Source organism: Budorcas taxicolor, chromosome 5 (genome assembly GCF_023091745.1).
Source record: "Budorcas taxicolor isolate Tak-1 chromosome 5, Takin1.1, whole genome shotgun sequence".
In the NCBI taxonomy this organism is placed as follows: Eukaryota; Metazoa; Chordata; class Mammalia; order Artiodactyla; family Bovidae; genus Budorcas; species Budorcas taxicolor.
Window position 1 is genome coordinate 32,454,523 of NC_068914.1, and position 24,341 is coordinate 32,478,863.

At 37.5% G+C, this 24,341-nt stretch overlaps 1 protein-coding gene and 1 pseudogene across 1 annotated transcript; one reads left to right on the forward strand and one right to left on the reverse strand.

The window, feature by feature from the left end:
• The first annotated feature begins 257 nt into the window (after positions 1-257).
• LOC128047568 (zinc finger protein 33B-like) lies at positions 258-15,663 on the forward strand. Its single transcript, XM_052639802.1, is given in 8 exon segments — positions 258-389; positions 2,276-2,402; positions 2,661-2,756; positions 9,934-10,197; positions 10,200-11,219; positions 11,314-12,110; positions 14,821-14,921; positions 15,525-15,663. Coding segments are annotated over 8 exon segments (2,676 nt in total).
• Positions 15,664-16,015: 352 nt separating this feature from the next.
• On the reverse strand, positions 16,016-19,818 carry LOC128047569 (son of sevenless homolog 1-like; annotated as a pseudogene).
• Between the last annotated feature and the right edge of the window lie 4,523 nt (positions 19,819-24,341).

Here is a 24,341-nt window from a genome sequence, read left to right on the forward strand (position 1 = left end):
CACCAAACTGTTAATCAAGTTGTGAATGCAAAAGAAAAGTACTTAAAGGAAGTTAAATGTGCTACTCCAGTAAACACACACATGTTAGGAAAGTGAAACAGCCTTATTATGATATGGAGAAAGTTTTAGTGATTTGGATAGAAAATGAAACAAGCCACAACATTCCCTTAAATGAAAGCCTAATCCAGAGGAAGACCCTAATTCTCTTTTCTTCAATTCCATGAAGGCTGAAAGAGGTGAGGAAAGTGTCAGAAGAAATGTTTGAAGTTAGCAGAGACTGGTTCATGAGGTTTAAGGAAAGAAGCTGTCTCCATACCATCAAAGTGCAAGGTGAAGCAGCAGCTGCTGATGTAGAAACTGCAGTAAGTTATCCAGGAGATCTAGCTAAGGTAATTAGTGAAGGTGGGTATACTAAATAGATTTTCAGTGTAAACAAAACAGCCTTAAACCAGAAAAAGACAGAACTTCCCTGGTGGTTCAGTGGCTAAGACTCCATGTTCCCAATGCAGGGGGCCCAGGTTTGATCCCTGGTCAGGGAACTAGATTCTGTATGCCACAACTAAGAGTTCACATGTTGCAACTAAATTTCTTACATAATGCAACTAAAAGATCCCACATGCCACAGTGAGGATTCCATGTGCTGCACCTAAGATCCAGCACATCAAAATAAATAAATCTTTATAAAAAAATCATTAAAATGTCAATAAATTTTTTAAACATTTGAAGATGCCATCCAGGACTTTCATAGCTAGAGAGAAGTCAATGCTTGGCTTCAAAGGACAGACTGACTCTTTTGTTAGGAGCTATTGCAACTGTTGACTTTAAGTTGAAGCCAGTGCTCATTTGACATATGAAAAGTCCTAGGTCCCTTAAGAATCTTCTCTGCTTTTGCTCTGTAAATGGAAGAACAGAGCCTGGATGACAGCACATTGGTTTACAACATGGTTTGGTAAATATTTTAAGCCCACTATTGAGACTTACTGCTCAGAAAAAAAAAATTCCTTTCAAAATATTACTGTTCGTTGACAGTGCACCTAGTCATCCAAGAGCTCTGATTAAGATGTACAATGAGATTAATGTTGTTTTCAATGCCTACTAATACAACATCTGCAGCCCACAGATCTAGGAGTGGTTTTGCTGTTCACATCTTATTATTTAAGAAATACATTTTGTAAGGTTTTAGCTGCCATAGATAGTGATTCTTCTGATGGATCTGGTAAAGTAAGTTTAAAACCTTCTGGAAAGGATTCACCATTTTGGAAACCATTAGGAATGTTTCTGATTCATAGGAAGAGGTTTGTGAATCGACATTAACAGTCATTTGGAAGAAGTTGATTTCAGCCCTCATGGATGACTTTGAGGAATTGAAGACTTCAGTGGAGGAAGTAATTGCAGATATGGTAGAAATAGCAAGAGAACTAGAATCAGAAGTGGAGCATGAAGATGTTACTGAATTATTCCAATATCTTGGTACAACTTTATTGATAAGGAGTTGCTTCTTATAAATGAGCAAAGAAAGTGGTTTCTTGAGATGGAATCTACTCTTGGTGAAAACTGTGAAACAGTCTGTTCAGTTATGGGAAGTAAATATTCAGGTGCCTACCTACATTTTTTTCTAAATCATAAATTTGTAAATAAATTTCCCAGATGCAAGAGTAACCAGATATTTTGGACACCCCTATTCTCAGGTGTTAGGTCCAAAATTATTCAATAACTCATTCCTTGAGTACCTCTATAGCTTTTTATCTTATCATAGTCCTGAATGGCACTCTCTTATGTGCTAATTGTTATTCTTTTAACTATATATTTTAGATGCATACATGGTTATGCTGTGGCCCTATGTTCATGAATGTTACTCTAATATTTTTTTAATCTTCTCAGTGGAACCTACCCTAATAGCAGGAATAGGTCTTTTGTCCCCTTTGTAACCTCTATCAACTTTGCACATCTTTTCACTGCAATAACCTCTTATTGTAGTTATATGTATGTATGTTTGTTTTCAGATTATATGCACCTTGATAAAAGTAACATTGCTTTGTCTTCAGATTCCCCCAAAGTAGGAGAGTTCTTTATGGCTTGCAGGCACCAATAACTTATAACAATAATAGGGAATATCTATTATGATGTCTCTCTCTCCAACCAAGTAGAATGCAAAAGTAGACATCACACACATTTTTATTAATTCTGAATAGTGAACAGTGTAACCACTTCATGCATATTTTCCATGTCTTCCAGTTATGATTACTTGAATTTGAACACAAATGTGCTATTTCAGGGATCCTTATCATTTGAGGATGTAACTGTGGGCTTCACTCAGGAGGAATGGCAGAAGCTGGACCCTGCTCAGAGGACCCTGTACAGGGATGTGATGCTGGAGAACTATAGTCACCTCATCTCAGTGGGTAAGGATTGTTTTCCATGTAGATTCCTAGTTGCACATTCTTGCTTATTGCTAAATTCTGTGGGAGCTTTTTTAGATTTGATCATATTTAGGCTTCAGATTTAGAGTGATTAGAAGGATTGTTGAAACACTATAAAGAATATTTTTCTTTTTCTAGTAAAAGTTTGAAATGGGTGTCTGAAGTTTCATTTTCTGTTTTCTTCAGAAGCCCTAAAACCTGTGAGTCTATCCCAATTCCCATGTCATTTCCTGTTCACAGGGTATTGCATCCCTAAACCAGAACTGATCTTCAAGTTGGAACAAGGAGAGCAGCCATGGGTATTAGAGGCAGAGTCTCCAAGCCAGAGCTACCCAGGTGAGTTAGGGTGTGGTGACAGGTATGAATTCTTTTTATTCTTAATTGTTGCTCATATGTTCATTTTTTCATTCAACAAATATTGAGTACCCATGAGCATCACTCAGGTTTTAGGTGTTGGAAGTACGTCAGTGAACTGAATTTTGTCCCTGACCTCATGGAGCTTACATTCTGATAGGGAGAGAAGGACAACCAACAAACAATAACACATGTATATACATAAAATATGCCAGTAAATACCAAGGAAATTGAGAAGGGTAAGAATGATGGAGTGTTATACTTTAGAAAGAATATCAAGAAGGGCTTTCTGATGATATCAACTTGAATAAAATGAGAATGAGAATCATGGAGAGTCTTGATGGCAAAGGTAACATCAAATGTCAGTCTACTAAGGCAGGGATGTACTTGATGTGTTTGAGGACACATAAATATCACTCTGGATTGGGGGAAATGAATGAGCAATGAGTAGTAAGAGTTGGCATTGTAAAGGCACTGGGAGCTCAAATTATGTAAGGCCATTTAGGCCATGATAAGGACTTTGATTTTATTCTGCGTGAGATGAGAAGCCATTGGCATAATTTAACCCAGTAAGCAACATACATTGATATGTCTTTTATTTATTTTTATTCTTTAAAATTTTTTTTTTAAATTTTTTTACTTTATAATACTGTATTGGTTTTGCCATACATCTACATGAATCTGCCACAGGTGTACAGAATTTCCCACTCCTGAACCCCCCTCCCACCTCCCTCCCCATACCATCCCTCTGGGTTATCCCAGTGCACCAACCCCAAGCATCCTGTATCCTGCATCGAACCTAGACTGGTGATTCATTTCTTTTATGATATTATACATGTTTAAATGACATTCTTCCAAATCATCCCACCCTCTCCCTCTTCCACAGAGTCAAAAAGTTCTGTACATCTGTGTCTCTTTTGCTGTCTCGCATACAGGGTTATCATTACCATCTTTCTAAATTCCATATATACGTGTTAGTATATGTGAGAATTGGACTATGAAGAAGGCTGAGCACCGAAGAATTGATGCTTTTGAACTGTGGTGTTGGAGAAGACTCTTGAGAGTCCCTTGGACTGCAGAGAGATCCAACCAGTCCATTCTGAAGGAGATCAGCCCTGGGATTTCTTTGGAAGGAATGAGGCTAAAGCTGAAACTCCAGTACTTTGGCCACCTCATGCAAAGAGTTGACTCACTGGAAAAGAGTCTGATGCTGGGAGGGATTGGGGGCAGGAGGAGAAGGGGACGACAGAGGATGAGATGGCTGGATGGCATCACTGACTTGATGAACGTGAGTCTGAGTGAACTCCGGGAGTTGGTGATGGACAGGGAGACCTGGCGTGCTGCAATTCATTGGGTTGCAGAGTCGGACACGACTGAGCAACTGAACTGAACTGAACTGAGCTGATACTGTATTGGTGTTTTTCTTCCTGGCTTACTTCACTCTGTATAATTGGCTCCAGTTTCATCCACCTCATTAGAAATGATTCAAATATATTCTTTTTGATGGCTGAGTAATACTCCATTGTGTATATGTACCACAGCTTTCTTATCCATTCATCTGCTAATTGACATCTAGGTTGCTTCCATGTCCTGGCTATTATAAACAGTGCTTAAATTGATCTCTCTAACTGCTGAGTGAAGAAAATATTCAATCAGAACATCAATCAGAATAGTATTTCTGTCTGTGTAAATGTGACGGTAGCTTATCCTTGGTTGAAAGTGGTGAGGAAGAATAAAAGTGATTGGCTTCTGGATGTATTTTGAAGGTGGGAACCTATAAGATTTGCTGTTGAATTGGACAAGGAATATGAAAAAAAGAGGAGTCAAGAAAGACTCCAAGGATTTCATCCAGAAAAACTGGATCAATGAGCACCAGTTGCCAAGATTGGGAAAAAATGGGGAGAAACAGTTTGGGAGGAGTTAATAGGAGTTTAAATTTCACACCTCAAGTTTCAGGTGACTATAAAATATCCAGGTTTACTTGTGAATCAGCATTTGGGTATACAAGCAGAAGTAGATTAGGGAAGAGTCCAGGTGGTAGATATTTATTTGAAAAGTTTCAGCTATCACAGTATTTAAAGCTTCAAAATGTAGTATTTAAAGCTAAGGGATTAGATAACATCTGTCCTTAGGAGGAGGAATGCACATATTTGAAAGGTCTGAAGGCTTATACCCTGCAACACTACCTTTCAGAAGACATGAGAATGAGATGGCTCAGCAGAAAAAAGAGAAGAAGCATTTGCAGATTGGGTGGAGAATGTGGTATCCTATAGCTAAGTGAAGATAATATTTAAAGGACAGAGTGAACTTCTTTGAAGAAGGATGTGTGAAGTCAGCATTTTCTCCATCCTTGCCTTCAGGTCATCCAGAATCATTAGTATAAATGAGCAATACAAATTCAGTTTATGACATTAGAGAATATCTAAAATCGCAAATCAGCACAAGTATAAAAGTGTCAAAATCACTGAAAAACTCAAGCGGGAGTATATTTATGGCAGATGGATGGAAAACAAAAGCATTTCTCTTAGTAAGAGAAATTGGCAAAGTACTTTTTGGGGACAAAATCAAGTAAGTACTCTTGAGGTGTGAAACCTAAATCTTTAGATTAACCACAATGTGGCACCCAGGGAGGTAGAACTTTGGATACAGTTTGATTCTGCAAAGCAGACTCATTAGGGCTAAGTGTGGAAACAGATACTTAAACCATATTTTTCAGTGGTACTCTTATTTCTCTAACAATGTAAGAAAAGACTCTGTTCGTAGGGGGAAAAAAAACCCTCTCAGACACCTAAATGTGGGTTAATAAACTTACATGCTATCTTAGAGGGTAATCCTAGAACACTGAATTTAAAGCAAAAACTTACTTGATAGTAATTAGCTAGGATGTACAGTCAGTTCAGTCACTCAGTCATGTCCAACTCTTTGTGACCCCATGGACTGCTGCACGCCAGGCTTCCCTGTCCATCACCAACTCCTGGAGCTTTCTCAAACTCATGTACAGACCACCTTAAAAAATGAGAAAATGAGGAGGAAGGCTGGTAAGAGGAATGGTAGGTACAAAGGGGCCATTACCTAGTTAGCTATGGCTCTATGATAAGCACCTCTGGTTTCACAGTCAGCAAGACTTCATAGTCTTCATGTGAGCCACTGTGACCTCAAACAGTCTGCCAGAGAGGTGGAAGGGAAGTTTCTGTCTTCTTGTTCCTCTCTCTTATTAGATAAGACTGGTCTGTAGAGTTTCTAACTCCCTCTCACTTATGGATTACATCAGACAGCCTCTCTAGGTAACTGCTGGGGAAGCCAGAGTCTTCATGGCTCCAGTTAGCTCCTTAGGCAATGTAGTCTCTGTGAAGTCAGCACAACATTTGGTGTTCCTCAGTCAGTAGCTGCAGTGGTGCCAACCCTGACTCCATGGTTACCAACAGAGCAAGCCATTTGCTACTCTGTTGAGAAAGGAATGCAGATCTGAGTTGAGCTATATACCGAGTCTGGTATGTGTGTAAAGCACTTGTTCATAAGGAATTATCCTGTTGGCCTAAGACATGGCTCTATTCCATCTCCCAAGTAAATCTTGTCTAGTTGGCTGTTTCTTAAAAAGCTCATGTTCTTTGAAGCTGAATAATCAAAAAGGAACCAGCACAAATTCATTCAAGACAATTATAAGAAAAAAGGGGTGGAAAAGGTAACAAAAGTAGTAGATTAGATAGAGTTGTCTTATGATCATAGCGGGAAGGCAGTGGCAACCCACTCCAGTACTCTTGCCTGGAAGATCTCATGGACGGAGGAGCCTGGTAGGCTACAGTCCATGGGGTCTTGAAGAGTTGGACACGACTGAGTAACTTCACTTTCACTTTTCACTTCATGCATTGGAGAAGGAAATGGCAACCCACTCCAGTATTCTTGCCTGGAGAATCCCAGGAACAGAGAAGCCTGGTGGGCTGCTGTCTGTGGGGTCTTACAGAGCTGGACATGACTGAAGCAACTTAGCAGCAGCAGCAGTATGATCATAGTAGTTATAAAGTACATAAGAAACGTTATAAAATATTAAACCATGAATTTTAAATAGGAGAATGCATCGATTACTTCTGTGATAGAATAATTCAAGAAATATGCTGCTGCTGCTGCTAAGTAGCTTCAGTCGTGTTCGACTTTATGCAACCCCATCTTTTGCAATATTCAGTGTTTTACCTGTCTGCAGAGTATCTCTCACAGGATACTCCAATTCCTCCAGTATGGCAAGAACTACTGTTGAAATCATCATTCACAAAGCACAATCTTCCCTGGTGGCTCAGATGGTAAAGCATCTGTCTATAATGTGGGAGACCTGAGTTCAATCCCTGGGTTGGGAAGATCCCCTGGACAAGGAAATGGCAATCCACTCCAGTACTATTGCCTGAAAAATCCCATGGATGGAGGAGCCTGGTAGGCTACAGTCCACGGGGTTGCAAAGAGTCGGACACGACTGAGTGACTTCACTTTCACTTCCATGAACCTTCTACTGTTACAACTGACATATCATCATTTTATTTTTCTCTCATCCTTTCTTACAGATATTATTGTTATACTTTTGTAAAAGTGTTAAAAAATATTTTTATTTTCTCATTTTCCACTGAGACCACCCAAAACACTAACTATATTCTTTTAGTTTGTTCTAATTTCTAAATGAAATTATATCATGTTATTAACTTGAGTTACCTTTTTCCCAAAATGTAATGTATGACATTTAAGTTTTTCTCTTTTAATCATGCTTAAAATACTGCTATATCTCATCTCTGTGGAACAAAACTGGGAGTGCTAAACTCCCATTTAATCTTTCGTGAATATGATCCATATATATGCTTTCCTTTCCTACAGCTGTGTCTTGGATTCTGTGTACTTAATGATTCTCATGAATTAGTATGTGAAAGTACATGGAGCAGAGCCTGGGTTGTGGTGATAGTTTGTTAATTTTCCTGTTATTGTCATTATTAACATTTTTTAGCTTTTGTTTTTTACTTTCCTTTTTAGATTGTTTCTTGATTTTGATTTTGTTTCCCCAGCTTTTATGAAATATTTCTTGCTTGTTTTGATTTGCCTTATCAGCTATAAATTCTGATTCTTGATAGTGTATGGATATTGAATGAGGCTATTTTCTTATCTATGTTATGCTTTCTCCAAAGAGAGCCTATCTTATTTTGTTATATAACTTACGTGTGTTGTGTTAGTCGCTCAGTCATGCCCGACTCTTTGTGACCCCATGAACTGCAATCCACCTGGTTCCTCTGTCCATGAGATTTTCCAGGCAAGGATACTGGAGTGGGTTGCCATTTCCTTCTCCAGGGGATCTTCCCAACCCAGGGATCGAACCCAGGTCTCCTGCACTGCAGGCAAATTCTTTACCAACTGAGCTACAAGATATTAGATCATTTCTTAATTGTAACTCCTGATGAATGAGAGGCCCTTCATATTGATTCATTCAGAAAACACTGCAAGAAAATAACTTTTCAATTCAGATATTGAGTTATAAACCTCTAGATTCTTGTTCAGAAATTAAAGGTTTGAATAAAACTTGAGATTTGTGTTTTGAAAAACACACAGCTTGTTAAGGACCACTAATTCCAGTACTCAAAGGAAACCAGAGGTAAATACTTGTAATCATAGGTTACAGTTAGAAAAAGGAGGAGAAAAAAAAGACAGCTGAATATTTTAAATTTTAGCAGTTAGTTATTAGAGGGTATTTATGCTACAAAGGAGTATTGTTCAGTGTTGTGATAGAATTAGATGTACAGAATGTAATTATTTTTAAATTTCAATGTAAATATAACTTGAAATTATAGAGATATTGTAAAGATTTATTTGGAAACAGATATGACACAGTGTAATTTCCCTGATGTTTAATGTTTAGGTTCTGAGCAAAGCCAAAATGGAAATGTAAGCCTGTTTACTGAAAGTCTTGGTTGAACTTGAACAATTTCTGGCAACTTAATAGTCTGTCATTTTGAGAAAGAATATATTTATTATGGCTTTATGGAATGATAGTATAGATATCCAATATGAGTATAGTTGGTAAAAAGTATTTTTTCCCCTAGAATTGTACCTATAGTCTATTTAGTCTAATGGTGCTTGGAGACAAAGGGCTCTGGACAGGTTTTTGAGTAAGGTCATCATTGTTGTATTGGACATACTGAATAGGAAGGTAATAAGGTGAAGTCTAGCTGAGAATTCTTAGGGTAAATAAATATAAATATCAGTAATTATTTTAGGTTAGGTCCCCAATGGTTTTAAATATAAATAAAACCCAGAAATGCAGAGATCTGTTTAGAAGTTTTAAAAATGTATTAATGTATTAAATTCATCACAGCAAATTTAAGATGAGGAAAAGTTAGCATTTGATAGTAGGTAAGATAACTTTTGCAGAAACTTAGAGAATCAGATGAATATACCAAAACTGAAAACAAATAGATCTGGCCCTCTTTCAATCTTTTTTGTCTCTTTGAGTTTACATTCCTGGTAGACATTTGTAGACTGTAAGTCACATGAGTAGAGGGAGAATAAGTTAGTAGGCTGTTACAGGTCTTCTTAAGCAGGAACAAATTGGTGCTTTTCTATAAATTTAATTTGGAATTAACAGTATAATATATAAAAATTAAAATAATTTAAAGAAGAGAATTCAACTAGAAACACTGGAAACATGTAAAGCATAGAGATTTAGCTATAGTATATTAAGTATAAGAAAATTAGATAAAGTCTAATTTGTTTCCTTCAAAAGATCAAGTCAATCCTCTGATATCTCTCCAGGGTACTCTTATATACTAACCTTCATTTCTTTTCTGGTTTTCTGCATTTCCCAGACCTGACTCAGTCTTTTTTCCCCAAAATATGTCTTCCTTTATTCACTGTGCTTTTATTTATTTTTAACCTCCATATTAAGTCTTGAAGTATTTACCTATGTAAACATTGTCAAATGTAGATGTCTTTATTCTGAGTTTTTATTCCCCATTTCCACTGTGTCAAGTTTTGCTTCTTTCTTCTAAGCTAAAAGAATGGGGCACACAGACATCTTGTATTACTTTTATTTAAAGAAACTGAGTCAGTCATATAAAAGGGTATTTGTATATAAGGGTAAGTTTATCTTAATTATAATAAAATTAATAACATACAGTTTTTTGCTCATTTATAGAAGTCTGCATGATTGTTAACCAGCTGGAACAGAGTCAGGAAATGCACAACAGACATTTCTGGCAAGCTCCATTTATCAACAACAAAACACTGACTATAGAGAGAAATAATGTATTAGGAAAAATCTTTAATTTCAGCACATACCCAGTTTCTTTCATAAAAATACCCTGTAAATGTGACACAAGTGGGATGAATTTGAAATATATTTCAGAATTAATTATTGAGAAAAACTATTTAAGAAAGAAGTCTGATGATCTCAGTGCATATGAAACTTATTCCTTCATGTTAACCATGTAAAAGCTCATGTAAGAGAGAAACCTTATGAATTAATTAGGAATAGAAAGTATGTCAGTCAAAATGAAGACTTCTTTCCATATGAGAAAATTAAACATGTAGAGCAGTCTTTTGAATATAAAGAATGTGGTGAAAATTTCTGTGAGAAGACAGTTTTCATCACATATAAACAAGCTCACAAAAGACAAGGTCCTTGTGAACATAATGAATGTGACAAAACATTCTGTAATTATTCAATTCTCATGGTCCATAAGATAAGAGAAAGTCTTTATGAGTTTAATGAATATGGCAAAACCTTTGAAAAGGTATCTCTCTTGAAACATTTGAAGCTGAAAGATTATGAACATAATGGCAAAGTGGATAATTTCAGCAGATCAAACTTTCTTGACACAGGAGAGAGAACATTTGAATGTAACAACCTGGGGGAACCTTTCTGGAAGTCAGTTCTTAATGTAACTCAGAAAACGTGCATAGGAGAAAAAGTCTATGAATGTAATGAATGTGAAAAAGCATTCTGTGAAAAGTCAAAACTCACCAAACATCAGAGAGTACATACAGGAGAGAAACCTTTTGAATGTAATGAATGTGGGAAATGCTTCTCTAGGAAATCCCTTCTCACTTTACATCAGAGAATCCACACTGGAGAGAAACCCTATGAATGTAATGTATGTGGGAAATCCTTCTCTAGGAATTCACACCTCATAATTCATCAGAGAACTCACACAGGAGAGAAACCCTATGAATGTAAAGAATGTGGAAAAAGCTTCTACCATAAGTCATATCTCACAGTACCCCAGAGAATTCACACAGGGGAGAAACCGTATGAATGTAGTGAATGTGGGAAAACCTTCATAAGCAACTCAGTTCTTACAATACATCAGAAAACACACACAGGTGAGAAATCCTATAAGTGTAATCAGTGTGGGAAATTCTTCTCCAGGAATTCATACCTCACAATACATCAGAGAACTCACACAGGTGAGAAACCATATGGTATGAGAAACCATATGGTAAGGTATGTGGGAAAACCTTTTGTCCTAAGTCAGATGTCACCAAACATAAAACTCACATGGGGGGAAACCCTATAAATGTAATGAGTATGGGAAAACCTTCAGTCACAATTCAGGCCTAAAAGTACACCAGAGAACACACACAAAGGAGAAACCCTATGAATATAATGAATGTGGGAAATCATTCTCTGAGAAATCGGTCCTCATGGTACATCAGAGAATACATACCGGGGAGAAACCTTACAAGTGTAGTGAATGTGGAAAAACCTTTTACAATAAGTCAGATCTCACTAAACACCAGAGAACTCACACAGGTGAGAAACCCTATGAATGTAAGGAATGTGGGAAATTCTTCTCTAGAAATTCATATCTTACAGTTCACCAGAGAACTCACACAGGGGAGAAACCCTATGTGTGTAAAAAATGTGGGAAAACCTACTATAAGTCTGACTATATGGTACATAAGAGAACACGCAGAGGGGAGAAGTCTTATTACTGTGATCAGTGTGGGAAAACCTTCACCTGCAATTCGGTCCTCAGATCACATCAGAGAACTCACACAGGGGAGAAGCCCTATGAATGCAACGATTGTGGGAAATCTTTCTCTGAAAAATCAGTCCTTATTGTACATCAGAGAATACACACAGGGGAAAAACCTTATAAGTGTAATGAATGTGGGAAGCCCTTCTATCATAAGTCAGATCTCACTAAACATCAGAGAACAAACACAGGGGAAAAACCCTATGAATGTAGTCATTGTCAGAAAACCTTCAGTTGCAACTCAGGTCTCAAAGTACATCAGAGAAAGCACATAAGGGAGAAAGCCTATGAATGTACTGAATTTGGGGAAACCTCCAATAAATCAGTTCTCACAGTACATTCAAAATTACATACAGGGGGAAAATCTTTTAAATATATTAATAGCAGTGAGAGAAATCTTAGTACCTAGCTATTCATACCTTGAAGTACTGTGGGAAATTCATACAGGACATGACCCTTATTAATGTAAAGTGGTAAATTTTTTACTCTAAGTCATATTCCAAAGCAAATGAAAGAGTTACCATGGGAGAAATTACTATGAATGTGATGAATATTGTAAATAAGACAACTTTAAATGAATACATGTGGAAGAAACCCTACTAATATATGTAGGGAGTGTGTGGAAATATAAATTAAGGCTTATTAAATAACTTAAGTAGGAGATAATCTTATGAATCAAACAGATGTGGGAAAATTTTCTTCCAGAAGTTGGCCACTACTAATAGATATACCACACCTGGGAAAAGCTGTCAACATCTTATATATTTTTTGAGACCTTCATACACAAGTTGTACTTATTGCATATCAGGCAAATAATAGGGATGTGGGAAAGGTATGTGGGAAAACCTTTTGTCCTAAGTCAGATGTCACCAAACACCATAAAACTTACATGGAGGGAAACCCTATAAATGTAATGAGTATGGGAAAACCTTCAGTCACAATTCAGGCCTAAAAGTACACCAGAGAACACACACAATAATACAGCCTATGTTAAAAAAGTGCCATTTTATTGAACAAAGAAATTGATACTGAGATGAAATCTTAAAGATTCTTTGAATGTGAAGGTTTTAACAGAATTCAGATTTTATTATAGCTGAAGTTTGTTTTGAAGGAAGTCTATCAACTTAGGAAATATGGACAGAAATTTTCCTCTTTTTAAATGTTATGTTTTGTACTAATTTCAAAATTTTTCATAGAAATAAAACTGAAAATAGACATTTACAAAAATATTAACTGTGGAATGTGAAGCTTTTTAAAAGCACACATTGAATAATCTTCTAAGTCTCTGATTTTACTTTTGGAGAAACATATGTCAGCTCATGGTCCTCCCCATCATGAGTTATTACATGTGTTTGATGAATTTAAACCCCAACTGTGTTATTACTCATGCAAATACAGTTCCTGCATGTCTGTATTTTCCTATCTGCGGTTCTGTGGTTGGTTGAATCCACAGATGCAGAACCTGAGGGTATGGAGGGCCTACTGTGAAAGACTTGAGCATCAGCTGATTTTGTTATTTGAAGAGATATCCTGGAGCCAATCCCCAGCAGATGCTGAGGGGTGACTGTACTGCATAATGGTTTGGTTCAGCCCCAGGCCTACCTCTGGGGCATCTCAGAATGGACTAGATACACATCAGAACAATTTCCAGGATCAGCAAGAGGTAGCTTTGAGACTGCTTCTGCTTCCTCTTACTATGTTCAGTAACCAGAAACATTGAGTATGAATGAAGCTGGTGTACTGGCTAGAATACTCTAGTATATATGACCTCAGTGCCCCCCATCCAGATTCATAGGAAGGTTTTCATAATCCATTCTGCAAACTGTAACCATTGCCATCTTCCACAGATTCTAAATGTGGTTAATACTGATCCCACACATCTTATACTTTTACAATAATGCACATATATCATTGCATGCATATATGTGTAATAACATTGTTTTACAAGTAATATCAGTGAGAATGTTTTATACAACTTGCTTTTGTCTTCAAATGTGTGGTTTTGGTATTTATACATGTGGGTATATTTTGCTTTAGTGGATTCACTTTAATAAAACAACCCAAACTAAAAAGTGGCAAATGATTTGAACTGATGCTTCACAAAATAAGATATGCAGTGGCCAATAAATAAGTGAAAAATGCCTAACATCATTATTCATTAGGGATATTCAAATGAAAACCACAATTAAATAAAATAGCTATTAGAATAGCTATATAAAAAAGTGACAATATGAAGCATTGACAAAACTGTGGAACAACTGCAACTCCTGCACACTGCTCACCGAAATGTAAAATGGAACAACCATGTCAGAAAAGCTTGACACTACATATAATGACTGTAACAACCCAGAAATCTTGCTCTTCAATATTTAACCAATCAATATAAAAACAGATGTCTACACAAAAATACACATTAAGTTCATTACAGCTATAATCAAAAACTAGAAACAATAGATGAGTGAATAAATAAACTGTAATATATGCATACAATAGAATACCACTCAGCAATAAAAATGAAGGTGTTCACTGCTCCTTTCAAACTGAGTGACTGCATTTCTATAGTATGGTTAGAGGGACAGCCACGAGCCAGAATATGGAAAACCAGTAAACTTTTGTGGAAGAATGAGGGAAAATGACAATCTAGCATAAGTTAACAGTTTCCTAAATATAAATCATATACTTGACAGTTACATATTTTTAAAAGTTCTTCTGTCATTGTTAATGACATAAAACTTCTCTTTTGAAGGCAAGACCACCACATTTTGTTTGTGTAGGGAGGGTGAGTAGGGGAGTGTTCTTAAAATTGGTATCAGTTCAGTTCAGTTACTCAGTTGTGTCAAACTATTTGTGACCCCACGGACTGTAGCATGCCAGGCTTCTGTGTCCATCACCGACTACTGGAGCTTGCTCAAACTCATGTCCATCAAGTCAGTGATGCCATCCAACCATCTCATTTTCTGTCATCCCCTCTCCTTCTGCCTTCAATCTTTTTTAGCATCAGGGTCTTTTCTGATAAAATTGGTATAATTATTCTTAAAAAATAGAAGTACTTCTTTGGTGAAGCCTCAGTACCCATTCAGTTTGCTGTAATAATCTGTAAGCAGAACAGCAATACAGTGCTGGGCCTTGATTCCAGTAATGTCAGGTACCACATCCTTTTCTCACAGTCCTCTGAATGATTTTTAAGAAAATATTCTAAAGGAGGACAAGTAAAAGCAAAGAAAAACAAAGGAGGATTTCAAGATCCCTGTTTAAGATTTATTTTTAAAAAGTGCCTAGTATTTTGAATTACAAAAGCTGTCATCCTGTGGGCCTGCTGGACACTAGACTATGTTTTCTACCCCTTTAATGATAAAGATCACCTCACAAAAAGAGAATTTCTGCTTACTGGCTGGAAAAATGTCCCTTTACTTGATTTTCAAGTGCAATCAGTTGTCCAGTTCCTCTAGATAAGTCTTTCCGTATTTTAAACAGATACCATTTCCATTTTGTAATTACATCTAGGTTAAAATTTATTGTCTTATACTGCATCTTGAAGTAGAGTCATTAGTGTTCGGAGTTCTCATTTTAAGCCCTCAATGCTGCCACATTCAGTGCATCCACCACCGGCAATGGATTTGGGGCTAGGAAAACATACATCCTGGTACAGAGGAACTTGGGAAAAATGGTCATTCTCCAACAGTGGTAGTCCATCTCTGTGCATGGAAGGGTGTGTGCTCCCTTTTGTAAGATTTTGGAGGGAGTTTAGGGAATATGTTGAGAAGTGCTTTGTCATCAAGGAACAGGTGACCCAGCAGTGGAATGCAGGTCCACTTCTTGTGTCGGTGGTGATGGCAGATGCCTTCTTGTGGCATGTGAAGAAGGTATTTGAGGAGGAGGTGGTGTAAAGGGGAAAGGGCCCTTTGGGACTAAGACATTACTATGGTCACTTTTTTCCCCAAAGTGGGAGGTTGGAGGTATAGTGGTGAGTTTAAGAAAACATCAGGTGTCCTCATGGGTTCTCTTGGAGGTAACAAGGGAGAGCTTTCAGGAGGGCCTGAAATAGAGGTCTGATCTGATACTGAATATTGTGGTGAATGGGCTTTTGGCATGGGTTGCCCCGGAGGAATTGCTGGGTGGCTGTCTAAATGCTTAGATGTCATCTTTGATGGTGAAGATTCTGCTGGAGCAGATTCTTGTCATCTTAGTGAAGGAACAGGAGGGTAGGAACAGGCACTTCATCAGTACTCTTGGTTAAACTTATAGATGATACTGAAGCAGATCTTGAATGAAAGGGCTTAAATGGTCAGAGTCAGGTATGCTGCAAACATCTGTGGTACTGGAAGCACCAGAAGCAGGAGAAGGTGTTGATGGTGTTCTTGGAGAATTTGGTGCAGATGCTATATTTTCTGTTTCAATTTCAGGGGTTCTACTTTAACTATTTTTCCTTGGCTCTTGCTGTGGAGGTGTGGGATGTCTCATAGTACCTGGTCTTGGCTTTAATGGACAAATACTGGGAGATTTTAGTGAATGGCTATATTCTTTTGGAAATCTTGGGAGAGGCTTAGGGTTTCATGGTTCTGTTTCTAGGCATTTGTTGAAAAGATAGTCTGTAAATTCTTTTTCCATACTGTTTCCCATTGGATTCAAGTTTTCAAAGAACTTTTTGATACCTGATTTTAGTCGTAAACAATAAGACTGATTTTGGTATTTCTGGATTTCACCTGCAATTTTCTGCAATGTTCTTCCCTTTACTAAAGTTTATAAGCTCTTTTCCATGCCTTTTTAGGACCTCAGGACTGCCTTCTTCTGTTTTCAAGATATTAGATAAATTCCAAAGAAAGGCACATATGGTGAATTAACAGACCTGAGTTTTGCCAAATATTTCTCTTTTTTTCCCCTCAAATGTTTCTTACAGTGATCTTCCCATAGTTCATGAACTGTTTGTAAAATTTTCTTTTGGCAGCTTTGTGTTTGCTCAAACATGTGGTCTAGTCTGTAAACAAGTAATTTAACAGCACAGCCAACCTCAAGGACAGCATTGACGTTCAGCTCTTGAAAGACTTGCAGAATCTCAATTATTCAGCTCACAACAGCTACTTTTTCTTCTAAGTTTTCAGTCTTTATATTTCTCAAACCACAGAGTGAAATTAATGGTATGCTGGATCATTTTCAGAAGGGTAGGAGAATTAATCTCTTTGTTTTCTTTTGCTCACATACTTTCAACTAACTCTGATGACTGTACAGTTTGATATAAATCTGATTCAAATAGAGTGAGCTGTCGAGCAATTTCTGTTCGTTTAAGGATAGCAGGTCAAAAGTCTCTATGTGGTCAAAATTCTCTCTTTCCACCAGGTCTGCTTATATGCCATTCATCCGTGGGAGGTGAACTCTGAAATGTAATATTATGACCTGGTCCATTGTCTCTTGTAATTCAGTTCTTTTCCCTTTGATTCTTTTGGTGATGGATTCGACCCATTTTTTCATTGCTTTACCTCTTACTGTTCCAATAAATTCCTCCATTAGCTGCAAGTGATCTGAATCTCTTTCAAAATCATAGTGGTGCACTACTCAGTGCCAGCATACATTTAATGCTCACACCTGCACAGGCTGTATATATATATTTTCTAAACCTTTTTCAGTTCTGCACTCAAGGGCTAATCTCTAAAGCTATGCAGTCAGCTTCTGTTGGCTCAGACTCTGGAATTTCAAACCTTTCTATTAAAAGACTCAATAGTTCTTAAGGTTTACAAAAGGGTCTATATGTTGTAAGAAATGTCTGAACAAAATTGGGATCTATGTATATTTGGTATGTAAACCTCTCTGTAAGTTTAATAACAATTCCTGCTTTGATGACTGGAATTCCAGCTTTGGGCTATTTGTTTTCTTCAAATATGATATTTTCTTCAGAATCAGGCTCTGCAAATCTCTAAACATCAGCACTAGGGAGCCTCATCTGCTCCTCCTTTTCTTCCTAAAGTATTGTCACATCAACCATTCTTTCCAGTGTTCTCTGATATGATAAAAATATCAATGCTGCCATCCAACTGTTTTTCTCTTCATCTGACTTGGCAGAAAACATAACAGTATTTTCATCTTTTAAATTATTTCAAAAGCATGCTTGTACTCACTCGTGTTATCTTTGTCATTAATTTGTAGCTTTCTCATAAAAAACTTTTCTTTAAGGTGATATTCTGCATTGCTAGCACCGGGAAGTTTTAGCTACCCATGATTTGATTTACAGCAAATCATTAAGCCATCAAAGAGAAATACATTTCTTTCATGTTTCTCCTACATGTGTAAGAGTTCCTTCCATTGCAAATTCATTGCAGCACTGTCCAGTGTCCTTTCCTCCCAACCATCAATATTTTTCTGAATCTCATTCATTTTCTTGATTGCTAGTTGTTTCCCCTTCATTTGCTGACTGTAAATCCAACATGCAGATTCACCCAGTCTACATTTTGCAAGACTTTTAGAACATACTTTTTTCCTATACCACTATGAACATTAAGCAAAGCTGTTATTACTTGTTTCAAACATTCCTTGTCTTCTTGTTCTTCACTCTTATTACTTCTTCAGAAATTTGAAGTAATGTAGACAGTGGTAAATGGGCTAGAAGTAGCTTGGGTAAAACATATTGAACAGCTTCTTTGAAACCTTTGCCTATTGACTGAGAAGACTGGGGGCAAGAGGAAAAGGGGGTGACAGAGGAAGGTGGTTGGATGGCATCACTGACTCAATGGACGTGAATTTGAGCAAACTCAAGGAGATGGTGAAAGACAGGGAAGTCCGGCATGCTGCAGTCCATGAGGTTGCAAAGAGTTGGACATGACTTAGCGACTGAAAAACAACAAGAGTGCCACTCCAGGCTTTGATAACTGACTAAGGAAATGATCATGAAAACCAGGTCATAGAATATCTTGAGTGTATGATTCAAATGGATCAAATGCCAGTTCCTCTGCTGTCTTCAAAGCAGCTTCCTACTAATGGATGGTGACTGCCTTCATCTGTCATTTCTACAGTATCTTCTATATGGCCCAGTAACTTTCCATGAGGTTCTTATATATCCACTATATGACCAAATGTATTTTCTACATCATTAGCTGAAAAACAGTTTTGTGTTAATGACAAAATGCTCTCTAAAATCGTTTATAATTTAATTTCCCTTATGTATGTCAAAATTCCTGCCATAAATGCTTTTACAAAATCATAATAACATTGCTCTCCTGAGGTGGAAGGCTCTTTCGTAAGTTAAAGATAATATATCTTCTACATCTTGCTGAACCATATCCATCAATACTTTATCAGCATATATTGCCACTTTAATATCTTGTTTTGTAATTTCATAATGCTGTATATTTTGCACCAACTTTTAAAATGTCTGCAGAAATCTATTCTAACTCTGTAAACAGAAACCTGGTGGTCAGTTTTATAATCTAGGACCTCCTTTAGCAAAAGATGAATTTTTTTCTACTGGGAGAGAGAAAAAATTTCTTTGCTTCCTCTTTTCAGTAGCCGACTAGGCATCAACTATTGCCCATTTATCAACTGGATGAGGGAAACGTTTTTGAACATGTTCCTCTACATCTGAAGAACTTAGGGGCTGAGCTTGACATTGCATATTTAATTGTTAAATTAGTTCTTCAGCATACCAAAGAGCATCATCACTAGACTCAACGGTAGGATGAACTTGCCCCTGAACATTTTTCAATGCAGACACCAGCAGCCCCTACTTGGGCGCGTTCTTTTCATCTAAAAACTCAGAGTAGCTGCTGCGCCGGCATGCCTCTGCCTCCGGGCAGGGAGAGGGCCAGCGGTGGCCGGGCTGGGGGTGTCATCAGAGGGTGAGCTCCTAGCGCAGAACAGGGCCGCAGTCTCAGCAGATGGCCTGGACGCCGCAGTGGGCCGAGCTGCCGGGCTAGCCCTGGAGATGAGGCTGGGGGTGAGGCTGGCGCCTGGCCACCCATCCCATAGGCACCGGCTGAGGAGAGAGAATGCAGCCGGTAGGCGGCGGTGGCAGCCTCATCTGGCAACACCACCCAAGGACGCGGCCTCTCACCCATCTCCGGCCCGCCGTCGCCTCCCTAGGTTGCTCTCCACTGCAATCGCTGGACTCCGGGCTGGTCGGCCCCAGTTGCAGAGCCGGTGGCTGTGGGAGGGGTGCGGAGGGATGCTCCAGCCTGGCCCATTTTCTTTAAAATTGTTTTCTGTTGCCATATACTCCATAGCTATTTCCCATTAAATTCTGAAAGAGATGGGAATACTAGACCCCCTGACCTGCCTCTTGAGAAACCTATATGCAGGTCAGGAAGCAACAGTTAGAATTGGACATGGAAGAGCAGACTGGTTCCAAATAGGAAAAGGAGTACGTCAAGCTTGTATATTGTCACCCTGCTTATTGAACTTCTGTGCAGAGTACATCATGAGAAGTGCTGGGCTGGAAGAAGCACAAGCTGGAATCAAGATTGTCAGGAGAAATATCAATAACCTCAGGTATGCAGATGACACCACTCTTATGGCAGAAAGTGAAGAGGAACTAAAAAGCCACTTGATGAAAGTGAAAGTGGAGAGTGAAAAAGTTGGCTTAAAGCTCAACATTCAGAAAACGAAGATCATGGCATCCGGTCCCATCACTTCATGGGAAATAGATGGGGAAACAGTGGAAACAGTGTCAGACATTTTTTTTTTTTTGGCTCCAAAATCACTGCAGATGGTGACTGCAACCATGAAATTAAAAGACGCTTACTCCTTGGAAGGAAAGTTATGACCAACCTAGATAGCATATTCAAAAGCGGAGACATTACTTTGCCAACAAAGATCCGTCTAGTCAAGGCTATGGTTTTTCCAGTGGTCATGTGTGGGTGTGAAAGTTGGACTGTGAAGAAAGCTGAGCACCAAAGAATTGATGCTTTGGAATTGTGGTGTTGAAGAATACTCTTGAGAGTCCCTTGGACTGCAAGGAGATCCAACCAGTCCATTCTAAAGGAGATCAGTCCTAGGTGTTCTTTGGAAGGAATGATGCTAAAGCTGAAAGTGCAATACTTTGGCCACCTCATGGGAAGAGTTGACTCATTGGAAAAGACTCTGATGCTGGGAGGGATTGAGGGCAGGAGGAGAAGGGGACGACAGAGGATGAGATGGCTTGATGGCACCACTGACTCGCACATGAGTTTGGGTGAACTCTGGGAGTTGGTGATGGACAGGGAGGCCTGGTGTGCTGCAATTCATGGAGTCGCAAAGAGTTGGCCACGACTGAGCGACTGAACTGACTGACTGACTGACTGACAGAACATTTGTTACAGTTAGTGAACCAATATTGAGACGTTATTGTTAACTAAAGCTCATACTTTAATATTTAGATTTCCTTAAGTTTTCCCTAATATCCTTTTTCTTTTCCAGAATCCCACTTATTCCCTCATCCTCATCCCTAACAAGCCACTAAAACTCCTGTCTCTATGGAGTTGCCTATTCTGAACTTTTTATATGTAGATGGAGTCATATGCTCTTTGGCCTTTTTTTCTCTGTTTTTTTTGACTTAGCATGAGGCTTTCAAGGGCCATCATTTTAATAACATATAAGAATACTTCATTCCTCTTTATGACTGAATAATATTCCATTGTGTAGTTACTGTATTTTGTTTATCCATCCCTCAGTTGGTAGACATTTGGATTGTTTCTACTTTTTGCCTACTATAAATAATGCTGCTATGAACATACATATTACGTATTTTGGGTGAATACTTGTTTATAAGTAGAAGTGGAATTGCTAGGAACAACCAAACTTTTCTACAGTGGCTTCACCATTTTACATTCCCACCAGAATGTATGAGGGCTCCAATTTTTCTAATACTTAACTGCACTTGATATTGTGTATATAAAACATTTACTCATCCTCTTGGGTGTTGGTATCTTACTGTGGTTTTGATTTGCATTTCCTTAATAACATAGTATTGAGCCTCTTTACATGAACTTCTTGGCCACTAGCATATCTTCTTTGGTGAAATGTCTATTCAATAGAGTATTTTCTCATTTTTAACTATTTTTTGTTTTTGTCTTGAGGTATAACAGTTCTATATATATTCTGGATTGCATACCTTTATTGGGTATATAATATGTAAATATTTTCTCTCATACTGTAGGTTGTCTTTTTACTCTTGATAATGTCATTTCTTTGATGCAGAAATGTTTTCAGTTTCAACAAACTCCAATTTCTGTTTTTTGTGTGTTTGAATTCATATATATATAAGAAATTGTCTAATTCAAGAACATGATGATTTTTGCCTGTTTCCTTCTGATAGTTTCATATTTTTTAGCTTTCACACTTAGAGCTTTGTCTATTTTGAGTTAATTTTTGTATGTATTCTCAGGTAAATATCTAACTTCATTCTTTTGCGTGTGAAGAACCAGTTGTTCCAGAATCATTTGCTAGAGACTACTGTTTTCCTGTTGAATGATTTGGTATTACCCCTTACTCCTACTGAAAATTAATAGAGCACAGATGTATGGCTTTATTTCTTCACTCTCAGTTCTGTTTTATTGATCTATATGTCTATCCTTCTGTTAGTACCACAGCATTTTGATTACTGTAGCTTTGTAATCAGTTTAAAACCAGATTGTGTGAATCTTGCAACTTTGTTCTTTTTCTTTATTGTTTTGTCTGTTCGGGATCCCTTGTAAATTACTTATAAATTTGAGAATCACCTTTTTCATTTCTGTAAAAAAAAAAGCTTTGAATTTTGATAGGGATTATAAATCTGTGATTGTCTTGGGTCATATTGTGATATGAACAGTATTAAGGACTTCCAATTCAGAAACATGAGATGTCATTTCACTTATTTAGGTTTTTTAATTCTTTCTGTGATATTTTGTAGTTTCAGTGTTAAAAGTTTTGTACCTCCTTGAGTAAATTAATTCTTGGTATTTATTATCTTTGATGAAATTGGGGTAAAATTAATTTCCTTTTTAGATTTTCATTGTGTATAGAAATAATTGATTTTTGTGGGTTATCTTATATAATGCCACTTGCTGAATTTTTTTTTTTTTTTTTTAGTTTTAATCCCCTTTGTGTGAATTTATTGGGATTTCCTAATTGTAGCTTCACCTCATATACCACTCATCTCTTCAGGCAGCATCAGTCTATAAATATTTTTGACAGATTCTCCCTAGGAAGCAGCTTTAATATGGGACCAGTTTTGAATTAGCTGAAATAAACTTAAAGCTTTTAGCTGTGCTATCAGACAGGTCAGATAAATAAATTATAAGTGTTTGTGAGTGGGGTCTGCTGTGATTCTTCTAATACTGGAAATGTGGGATGTCATTTTGACACTTTATTCCTGAGCTGGAGAGTGGAGACTGTATTGGCGGCAGTTTAGAATGAACCAAAGTTTCACTGTTCTTACCCAAAATCAGCCATGTTCCTTGAATTAGCACTCTCTGACTTGGTTACAGGGTTTTAATTTAATTAGATTTCATGAAGTTGATTCTGACAGTTTTTACCCATATTTTTGTTGTTTTTATGGAGTTGCATAATTTTGAATTTCTTATTCCACCATTTTTGCTGAAAGCACTATGATCTATTTTGCATTAATTTTTATTAAACATGTAGGTCTGTGTCCGTTCTTTTTTTTTTTTGGATGTGGATTTCTAGTTGTTCACACCCATTTGTTGAAAAGACTACCCTTTTCCCATTGAATTCTGATAAGAATGACCTGGGTTCCTAGAGATGACTCTCTAAAGGTACAGAGAAAGAATATAAATTCCACCAAGCAGAACTTTTGTTTCCTAAGTCCAGATCTTTTACAGTATCTATAAAGCTTTTGAGATGAATAGGGAAGATTTTGAGATTGGTAAAAAGGATAAGTGAGATTTGAATTGCTTTTGCAGCTGCATTTTTGTTCTTGTGAAGATTAAATTTATAAAATAATACCAGTTTTTTTTTTAATTCCTCAAGAAATTGGTTTGCAACTTGAATCATATCAAGAAGCAAACTCATCCATCAGACTACTTTATCTTTAGTTTGCTCCTTTATATTAGAGAGAAGATCCTCAACCAAGATGGAAATCAGAAAATTCCATTGGTCTAGATTTACAGCTATTTCACTTTGGATATAATGCTTTTCTTTCCTTCTGGTTGCACAGTTTCATTTTAGCTTAGGGGAGAAGGCCTTAAAAAAGTTCCTGTGAGGCTCTGAGTATCACTTTCCAGTTTGGCCAACTGCTGACAATTGAGCTACTTAAAACAAAAAGTTATTTTTCAAATAGCTTGCCAGGTTTCAGCAGAGACAAACAGCAACTATTTCTGGCAATATTGAACAACCTCTTGGTCATAAAAGGCCTTGTCAAAGAGTGTGCAAAAGATACTACCCTCTCAAGATCCAGAACCACTCCAAAGATAGCCAAGAAAGTTAAGACAGTTCCTGAAAGCTAGCAGTGGTTGATAGGACCCTAGCCACAGATGAGGTGCAACCCACCTTTTCTGTCTGGCCATATTTTTTGGCCCGCAGACTGACAGTTGGGCTGCCTACATATGTAAGAATCTATAGTTTGCATGTACCAGTGATAGCTTATGGTAAACGATGTCGGATTCGT